The sequence below is a fragment of the Danio aesculapii genome, chromosome 1 (genome assembly GCF_903798145.1).
Source record: "Danio aesculapii chromosome 1, fDanAes4.1, whole genome shotgun sequence".
NCBI classification, from domain to species: Eukaryota; Metazoa; Chordata; class Actinopteri; order Cypriniformes; family Danionidae; genus Danio; species Danio aesculapii.
The window spans coordinates 55,240,022-55,250,898 of NC_079435.1; the positions used below are offsets into that span (position 1 = coordinate 55,240,022).

The window sequence follows — 10,877 nt, forward strand, 5'->3', positions numbered from 1 at the left end:
CCGTTAAACAGAAATTGGGGGAAAATATATACAGAGGGGCTGATAATTCAGGAGGGTTAATAACTCTATATGGTGTGCTGATCATACTTGGCCATGTCTCGTGAGAGCTGCATGAAGTGCTCTCCATCGGTTGGTGGCAGCAGGCTGAGGATGCGGCGGTACCCGTCCATGGCCTGTTTGTGCTCCCCGACCTGTTCATAAAGGCTGGAGCGCTCCCACAGGTACTGCACATTACTGGGGTCGTATTTAATTGCTGGAAACACAATGGAAGAGAGCAAGTGTTTAAGACATGTTCTCTGATAGACATTTCATAGAGTAATTGTAACAAGCAAAGCCTAATAGTGCTTGATAAGACTAAAGCGGTTTCAACCATAGATGACAACAGCAAATATATCTGAATCGAAGGCTTAATTAACATATGCAAAATGCAATAATTCACTTTTAAATTCTCAGTTTCTCTCAAAACTTTGGACATATATTAGTTAGCAGCACGGTAGCTCAGTGGTTAGCAGCAAGACGGTCGCTGGTGTGAGTCCCGGCTGGGTCAGTTGGCATTTCTGTGTGGAGTTTGCATGTTCTCCCTGTGTTGGCGTGGGTTTCCTCCGGGTGCTCCGGTTTCCCCCACAGTCCAAAGACATACACATGAATAAACTAAATTGTCCTTAGAGTATGGGTGCGTGTGTGAATGCGAGTGTTTCTCAGTACTGGGTAGCAGCTGGAAAATATATGCTGAAATAGTCAGCGGTTCATTCCGCTGTGGCGACCCCTGATAAATCTGAATGAATGAATATATTAGTTATCTGTAAATTACTTAATTCAATATTAGTCTGATAATATTTCTTCCAAATTAGAAATAATATTATTGACATTTAGAGCATTTTTAACAGAAAATGACTGTGGGGGAAAAAAACAGGTTTTAATTTGTTGTGATTGAAAATCATGGTTATTAACCTAAATAATAATTTAAATAACTCTTCTGAAGATCAAGCATTTTCTATTATGTATAAAAATGAACACATGGTTTCCACTACATTTATTCGTCTGTGGCGGGGCGCCACACCAAAATTCATCCTGCCACGGCTACATTACAGCTTCTCATTCAAAACATTCGGTTGTTTTTTTAATAGCAGGTTATAATTGCACCAAAACGTATTAAAATGTACGTGAATTATTACAGCGCAAACTTTTCTGTTATCGTTGTAGTGCTGTGCGTTCTTTGTTTAACCCTTTAAGGTGACGTGCTGACTGACTGACTGACTGACAGGTGCGTGTTGCGTGAGGCCAGCAAACACGGCGTAGCTTTCCATTATGACAAACACAGTTTACATAATTATACTTTATTTACAGATAAAGGTCTGTGATTCTGCATACAATGACTATCTTGCTGGAATTTATGGCCGTTTCACTTTACTTCAGGGCACATTAATGCCGCTCTGTAGGTCTATTGGAGACATTCATAAATATTTCTAGCATATCTAATAAATGTTGGAGACATACTCGTTACATAAACGCACTAAATCACACTTCAGCAACGTTTATTTGAGGGCCCGTAAGAAAATCTGCACTTGAGCAGCGTATATTTGAGGGCGCGCAAGTGGTTTTGTTCACGAGCAGAGGAAATCGACGCTCGAGCAGAGATTGACATGCTCGTAGGCTATTACATGAATGCGATCTCGACTTAATACTGTGTTCACGACATTTGTCAATGAAATAACGCCACATGTAGTTGGTAGATCTGTGTAAAATGCCCAACAGAGTCTCCCACCACAGCTAGAAATAATCCTATAGGAAACACTTGAATATAAAAGGCTGAATACATAGCACCACTGTTATTTAATGCAAAAAAGCAGTACATGGTACAAATATCATCAGTAGTTTACAGAATAAAATAAGTTCTACTATAAGTTCAAATTCAGAGAAACAGAGTTTTCAAATGTTACAAAATACTTACATTTTAATACTACTAAACTTTCTATTTATGAAGGAATTCTGGGTAAAACTTTAGTTTAACTAACAATTCACACTATTAACTACTTATTACATTATCACATATTAATATGTAATAATGTAACGCAATGTATCTATCAAGCTCCTGAAGTTTGCTTCATTCAGAACGGTGACGAGTCTGCTCAAAGACGGGAGGTTAAGGAGCTGGCTGTCTGGTGCAGTCACAACAACCTGGAGTACAACACGATCAAAACAGTGGAGATGATGGTGGACATCAGAAGAACCCATTTTATATAGGTTTATTATTAAAGTTCAGAGATATCACTTATTTATCTCAAAGTAAACATTACCATGAAAATCTTGATAAAGGCACACATTAAGGGTGTTTATTTGCTGAAATTCATATTAAAATCTGCTTTATATTGTGCAACCTACATTAGTAAGGTCTTTATGCATAGTATATATTTTGAAAGGGGGAAAAACAATAAATCGTTGTATGAATGCTGTAATGTTTAAATAATTTTCCATTAAAAACGTGTGAAGGTCACGTGACCATCAGGAAGAACCTGGGAATAATGCAGCATCTTATTTCTCACAGGACGCGTTCCCTGTTCTCGCGGTTTCCCAAGTTCGTTCCTCTGAGGTGACCTGGCAAGAGCGTCTTTACAAGAATGCAAGTCTGCAGCCTTGACTCCATTGTCAAAAAAGCTCAACACAGGCTGTACTTCCTTCGTCAGCTGAGGAAGTTTAACCTTTCAAAGGAGCTGCTGATACAGTTCTACACCTCCATCACTGAATCAGTCCTCTACACTTCAATAACTATCTGGTTTAGCTCAGCAACCAAATCCGACCTCCGAAGACTACGTCGAATAGTTCAGACTGCTGAGCGAATCAATTGTACAACCCTCCCTACTCTCCAAGAACTGTTCTTATCCAGAGCGAGCAGAGGGGCTGCCAAATTTGCACATAACAGCTGCACTTATAACGTTGTATAAAGTTGTATGACTGTACATACACTTGTTAATTGTATTCACTACTCAGTTCTATTTTAAAATATATTTATTATCTGTTTTTTTGTCCTGTCCCTGTCACTCTGTCGCACTGTAGAAGCTGTCAAAAACTTGAAAACAAATTCCTCTTATGTGTGAACGTACCTGGAAATAAAGCTCTTATTCTGATTTTATTAAGATATTAACTGTTCTTTAGCACTTATAAAGTACTATCTTATTCTACATCCCTAATCCTACCCAATACCTAAACCAAACTACTACATTATAAACTATTTACAAGCAGCTAATTTGCAGTTTATTGAGCCAAAAGTCAGTAAATGGTTTGTTAATAGGGTGAATTGAACAATAAAATAAAGTGTGAACAAATTCTGAAAGAAAAAATATCCATCACTTCAGTTTCCATAAAGATATTAAGACAAGGCTGGTTTATTAATATAGCACATTTAATACATCATGGATATTCAAATTGCTTTACAAAAACAAGAATTATTATTATTATTATTATTATTATTATTATTATTATTATTATTATTAAATAATAACAATAATAAATAAGAATAATAATATTAATAATAATAATTATTATTATTATTAAATATTATTAGTAATATTTAATATTATTAATAATAATAATAATAATAATAATAAATAATATTAATAATAATAATAATAATCATAATACTAAATCATAATAATAAATAATAATAATAAGACTGTTTAAATCTGATGAAGTTGTGTATCTGTATACAAACCTTTAGTGTAGCAGATGATGGCCTGTTTGATGTTGTCCTGCTCGAGAGACATGTCTGCCAGTTTGACCCACTCTTCACAGTCACTGGGGTTTAGATGAGCAGCAATCAGACCGAACTGAAGCGCTTTTTCCATGTCTCCCTGATCCTCATAGATCATAGCCATAGTGGAGAACGGCTCGTACGCCACAGGAGCTGAGAGAAGCAGGAGAGACTGAGTTCATTCTGGTATATCCAACTAATTTGCAATCATTAGGGTGCACAGTAGGGATGCAAGACATTGGAAAAAAATGAACATTACGATATTTTTTTTCTGCGATATGAACATAATTACACAAGATGATTATTTGGAAAAAATAAATCATAATTTTACATTGATTTTGATGATTTTGTTGGAGAGTGCGTCTGCATAAATTATACAAAATCATACAAAAATACACAAAATAATATCATTTAAAGCACAGATGAAAACAATAGAACAAATATAAAAATGAAATAAACAGCACGATGGCTTTCTTTTCAGTCTAACAGTATTGAGATGTAGAAATTCAATGATCAAATGTAAAATAACAGTATCTTCATTGTAGTAATATATAAATTAAATTAATCAAATCTAATCTAATTGTTAAAGCAGAAAACTGTATAATGTCTTACATGGTTTAAATTAACTTGAAATCTTTTGAGATCCTCCGATATGGCTGTAGCAGATTCACAGATTACGTTATCGATGCTGAAACAATTTATTGTGCACCCCAATTCATAGATTTTTTTTTGCTCAGGAGTCACCAATTTTTATATTATGCGGTTGACGCACAATTTTAGACAGAAGCCTAAACACCCTGTTTTCATGCGTGTCCCTTTAAATGCAAATGAGCTGCTGCCATAAGAGGGCGGAGCCTTTACAGATTGGGCCTCAGTTACACCAACAATAAGCCTTGTCAGTTTAAACCAGTGCAAATACAAATGTCACCACTTCAATATGTCCCATCTGCCACCGCTGTGGAGGTAGTAGGTGCACCAGCAGCTTTTGACCGATGGGTGGCGCTTTAACCACAGATTTTCAGCTTTGCTTTTTCACAATACTAGCTGGGACGGTACTGTATGTGTACCTCATGTGATGTGTGTTCAATTTAAACAATTTTGTTTGTTTGCTTTAGTTTTCTTAGTAATAAACATGCTTTTACACTATACTGTGTGTTTTAGAAAAGATACAATACATGATGAGAAGTATAGGCCTAGGCTGCAAAAATTAAGCAAATATTAGAATTAAGTTCTTTAGCCTTTATAGTGCCCTACTAAATTGCATTAGCAAGGTGAAAAGAATGGTTCGATTTCTTTGACCATCATGGCGACGTTATTACCTCAAATCTGAAATGTACGCACACTGCAAAATATGAAAACCGCAACAGCACACACTACAAAATAATTTGAAGGTTAAGTGTCAATTGAGCACATCAGTTGATTGGAGAATAACTTTCTTTATTAATAATTATTATTTATTATAGGCAAGGTTACAAATATTTGACCTACTGCCACTACATGCAAAACACTCATGCACTCTGTTCCCTTTTGCGGTACAAGCCGCGGCAGTAATGGTTATTTTAAAGTGTCACCCACTGTAAGTTTTGCTAGAGGTTTAAACTTAGTTGTTTCATAGACCATTTTTCACCGCAGTCAAAAAAAAGAAAGAATGAAAAAAGACAGGACTGTCTCCAAACCAAGTAGACCAGACATTTACACTACTAATAAACAAAGCTTTAAAAATCTATGAGGAACATCGATTTGATTACAAACTGTAGCTCTTCAATACAAAGCACAAACTGAACTGGTAAATAAATAAAGGAGAATGTTAAAGAGATGGTTCAGCCAAAAATGAATGTTCTGTCATCATTTACTCACCCTTTACTGGTTAAAACCTGATTGACTTTCTCCTGTTGAATGCAAACGAAGATAGTTTGAAGAAATCTAGAAACCTGTAACCACTGACTTCCATAGCATTTGTTTTTCCTACTATGGAAGTCGATGATTACAGGTTTTCAGCTTCCTTCAAAATATATTTTTTGTTCAAGAGAAGAAAAAACCTCAAAAGGTTTGAAACCACGCATTTGAATTTTTGGGCGAACTATCCCTTTAAGATCGCTCATAACCTTTAAACTATTGCAATAATGCACATTTGACATAAAAACACAACAGTAAAAACCCACCTTGCCGAATGATTTCCATGCACATCAGGATGGCATCCTCTTTGTCTCCTCTAGCGTAGCGGATGTTGGCCTCTCCCATGAGTCCTCTGAGAGCCCGCGGTAACTTACTACGGTGACGTCGCTCCTAAATAAAAAGGCAAAAGCCATAATTTTCCATTATTAGGCAGAATAGTTCCCTTTGGTTAACCGTACCATTCTCTACCAATCTGGACCAGTCAGCATATACAGCTTTATTATTTTCACTGTGGAGCTGATAACTGAGATTTTTGGCATGTAATACACAGACTGTAAAAGATATGAACGTAGTATCTGTGACGTCACCCATAGGTTTCTGAAGAGCACAACTGAAGCTACAAGTGGGGGTGGCCAACCCTCGCCATTTTGTTTGTGCGTCATCGCACCGACTGGGTGATACCATAATTGGCAAAGAGGTGAAGTGTGAGTGGAGCTACCGAAGCCTGTTAGCATTTTGCTTAGGCAGGGTATTCTTTGGGAGAAACGCTTTATACTTCATTACCTGTGATTCGTTTGTGTTCTGACCACGTGTGCTTGGTTGTGTACTATAACAATAAAGTATTTAGTCTTTTAAAAACACTGTTGTAATACATCAAGCCACCAAGCATTGTTCTTATGATTAATTCAGATTCTTATGGTAAATTACTTCCAAATACTTCAAATATAGTCTGTGTTAGTAAATGCAAGGCTATTTATGAAATCCAGCATAACATTGTATGACAACGCTTCAGATGACTGTTCTAGAGCCTACAGCTAATCAATTTGTCAGATTCTGGAGTGCTTTACAGGTCTAAAGTAAAATATAAATGGTCATTTAATTCATTTTCTTTTCGGCTTAGTCCCTTTATTAATCTGGGGTCGCCACAGCGGAATGAACCACCAACTTATCCAGCATATGTTTTACGTAGTGGATGCCCTTCCAGCTGCAACCCATCACTGGAAACACCCATACATTTCATTCACCCATACATACCTCATTCACACACATACACTATGGACACGCCCCTTAATTATGCAGACTTAATATAACCTAATATAAATGAAATGCCCTCACAGTTGTCATGAAGGGTAATATTAGCTATATGAACCAAAATCATATTTTGTTACAGGCTGTAAACATGCTCTTATCAGCTGTAAAATTGGCCAATTTAGCACTGCAGTCAGTGGACATCTGGAGTTTCTGGAGCCAGCCCCCAAAGGTCAGTTGATGAATTGCAGTTTCAGTTACTTCTGTATTGGCTTCACGAGGTAGAGCAGGAGGTTGCCGCTTGGTAATACATAATGTCTTATGTAAACAGCGATATCATATGGGCGATAATCAAATAATTCTGTCTCAGACACTTTTACATTTTTATTTATATTGAATGTAGTTCAGCTGACGGTCATGCACCATTTGAGGCTCACAGAAAAACGACTGGAACAATTCCATACAGTTCTTCGAACCATTCAGCTCAATATTGGGAACAAAAACAGCTAGAAACTAGTTTGCTAATGAATAAACATGTAATTTGACAAAATTATGTCATCGCTTACGCGTTCCAGTTGAACACAAAAGAAGATATTTTGAAAAATGTTGGAAACCGGTAACTATAGTATATTTTTACTGGTCTCCAACATTCTGCAAAACATCTTCTTTTGTTTACAACAGAATAAAACAACTTGTAAATGAGGAGAGGGAGAAAATGATGACATAGTTTTCATTTTTGGGTGAACTACCCCTTTAACGGTGACAAGTAATGCACTGACCTTCATCATTTTCTTATTTTCTCGGTTCAACTCCATTTCTAAGGCAAACACATCTCCAGGTGTGATTTCATTGCCATCCTCCTCCTCCTCTTCATCATCATCATTATCATCCTCATCGTCGTCTCCATCCTCTTCTCCAATGTCTTTCCACTCCATCTTTCCATCTTCATCATCATCATCATCATCCACATACTCCTCCAGTCCCTCTCCGATCATGGAAGCAAAGGCTTGCTGGACAGATGGACTGACTCCCTCTTCTGTCGTCTCTGTCAGAGATCACACAAAACACAAACAAGTGAGGTGATGTTCGGTCACACTGAATATTGAGTCCCACTTGTCTCTATTTGATACAGAAATTTAGCTACACAAGCAAGGAATGACAATTAAGTTAAAACTTATTTGATTCATCAGTGTTTAATTGTAAAGCACAAATGTCTTATTTTCAGTTATTTCTTCTGGAAGATAAACTCAAGAACGTGGGTATTTGAATACAGTCGTTACCTTCCATAGTATTTTGCTCCTCCTATGAATGTTGATGGCTGCTTTTTTACAAAATTTTCAGAATAACTTGTTTTGTGTTCAACTGAGGAAAGAACTTCAGAGGTTCAGAACCACTTGAGTCTGCTGAGGACATTTGGAAATATTTAGGGTGGATTTATACTTAAGTTAATTTTTTTTACTTTCTATTAGAATTATGACAAATAAAACTAGTTTTAGTCAAAGTTCTGGCCAGCTGGCTCCAGAGCTGAGGCTGATAAGCTGAGACTACAATTCACACAGGCTCACCAAAATTGGACAATAGAAGATTGGAAAAACGTTGCCTGGTCTGATGAGTCTTGATTTCTGCTGCGACATTTGGATGGTAGGGTCAGAATTTGGCCTTGTATCAATGGTTCAGGCTGGTGGTGGTGGTGGTGTAATGGTGTGGGGGATATTTTCTTGGCACACTTTGGGCCCATTAGTACCAATTGAGCATCGTGTCAATGCCACAGCCTACCTGAGTATTGTTACTGACCATGTCCATCCCTTTATGACCACAGTTTACCCATCTTCTAATGGCTACTTTCAGCAGGATAATGCACCATGTCATAAAGCGCGAATCATCTCAGACTGGTTTCTTGAACATGACAATGAGTTTACTGTAGTCAAATGGCCTCCACAGTCACCAGATCTCAATTTAATAGAGAACCTTTGGTGGAACAGGAGATTCACGTCATGGATGTGCAGCCGACAAGTCTGCAGCAACCGCATGAAGCTATCATGTCAATTTGGAATAAAATCTCAGAGGAATATCTCCAGTACTTTGTTGAATCTATGCCTTGAAGGATTAAGGCTGTTCTGAAGGCAAAAGGGATCCAGTACTAGTAAGGTGTACCTAATAAAGTGGCCGGTGAGTGTACAATGTTTATTCTCTAGAGTGTATTATTTATTTCCACCAGGGGATACTCATCCTGCGGCCCCTAGAGATTATGCAGCGTCATTGATGCGATCCAAAACGAAGATGGTCCCAAGGTATCCATAATCATGGACCAGGCCGTATCCCAAGTTGATGCTGTGGTGGTCATGGAGGAATGGAGTGCATGAGACTGATTCCTGAAAGACCACAATGATAAACAAGTCCTGGTGTAGCAGTCGATTCTGTTCCCTTCTGCAATTCCAGTTACCCTTCTATGAAGCGTGTCTGCTAACAGCATATGCTGACACACTCAAACACAACTAGATGTCTGGAAAGCAAAGTGGTTCTAAAAGTATGTACTTTTTCCGAACTTTAAAATGAAAAGGACTAACATAACTGTAGGCCTACGCGCAATATTAAACTAGGGTGGATAAACATAAATATTAGAAAACAGCTAAGAAAACAAACAAGGACCACAGAAAATACGTAATGCGAGTGTTAGATTAATTTTATTACGCTACTTAAACATTGCAAGACATGAAAGCATTGCCAACACTTTTGTCCCTTTTCGTACATCCAGTTGTGTGTGGATGTGTCTGCATCCTCTGTTAGCAGACACGCTTCGTAGAGGGGGAACTGGAATTCTAGAATGGAACAGAATCGACTGCTACACGGGCATTGATCCTGTGGGCCAGCCTGACCACACATCGGTGCCCTGCTCAGACCTGCAGTTCTCCACGATGGAAGTCCAGCTTCTCCTGCCTCCGGTGCCTTGACCGCAGCTCCACACAGGAGGTTTAGCCAGAAGAATAATGCTCATGCCTAACAGAGCCTGGTTTCTCTCAAGGTTTTTTTCCCCTTCACTTTCGTCAATTGGTGAAGTTTCTTTTCTAGATCGGGACTTGTGGAGCTGCGCATCGATGGATCTGCTCTTCAGTGTTTGAACTTTCAGCAGTGAAAATTAAACCACACTGAACTTAACTTCAACTCTGAAACCTGGACTTTACTAGAACTATGTTACGCTGCTTTGACACAATCACCATTGTAAAAAGTGCTATAGAAATAAACATGAATTGAATAAGGTTAATTCACTATTTTGAGGCTGTGCTTTTAGTAAACTTGCCTGACAAGATTTTTTAGTTTGTTTATAAGCTATCGTTACTCACCTAAATGAAAGTTCAGTAAGAAAAATAATTAAATAAAGAATTAAGACTGTCTAATATAACGTTACTGACAACAACTAAATAACTGAAGTTATTTTCACCTGTTTTGCGTTTCCGTTTTGCTTTTACAGGCTGTTTCGAGGTGGAAGGAGCTTCGTCCTCCTGAACAGCAGCTTCTTCATCGTTTAACACATTTCCCTTCTCCTGAAACAAAAAAACACATGTGCTACATGCTACTTCATAGTACTTCAGCACTACTGTGGTGCCTTACCACGCTTAAACCACATCTGATCTGTGCTATTGAGAATATAAAGGTGAATGGAGAACATGCGGACAAGATAAATAAGAGTCACGTTACCTTATCCTTTGCTTTTCTTTCTTCTCTGCGCTTTTCAAACTCCTCGAAAGTAATCTTACCTTCTAAATAGTCGTTCAGTTCTGACATTGTAAGCAATAATTAGGTTTACTGCTTCATGTCACATACTGTAAAAACATAGCACTGCTGCTGCACTGTGTTTCTAATTCTCCTTCTACGGAGATCGAGACACAAACACAGATCAAGTAATCTGAAGAGTCACACATCGCCACCAAGTGGTCGAGCATAAAATACAACACAATGTGTTTTTTCTTATTTTTATTAAAACATT

The 10,877-nt window shown here is 37.7% G+C and overlaps 1 protein-coding gene across 1 annotated transcript in view; it reads right to left on the reverse strand.

Annotated features, from left to right (window-relative positions):
- gtf3c3 (general transcription factor IIIC, polypeptide 3) overlaps window positions 1–10,749 on the reverse strand; it is a 34,620-nt gene extending 23,871 nt beyond the window's left edge. Inside the window, exons 1-6 of the mRNA XM_056463002.1 lie at window positions 10,589–10,749; window positions 10,332–10,434; window positions 7,672–7,937; window positions 5,911–6,034; window positions 3,710–3,901; window positions 88–253 (exon numbers count right to left, since the gene is read on the reverse strand). Of these exons, the coding sequence (XP_056318977.1) occupies window positions 88–253; window positions 3,710–3,901; window positions 5,911–6,034; window positions 7,672–7,937; window positions 10,332–10,434; window positions 10,589–10,675 (938 nt within the window). The 5' untranslated portion in view covers window positions 10,676–10,749. The remainder of the gene's footprint in view (window positions 1–87; window positions 254–3,709; window positions 3,902–5,910; window positions 6,035–7,671; window positions 7,938–10,331; window positions 10,435–10,588) is intronic.
- Between the last annotated feature and the right edge of the window lie 128 nt (window positions 10,750–10,877).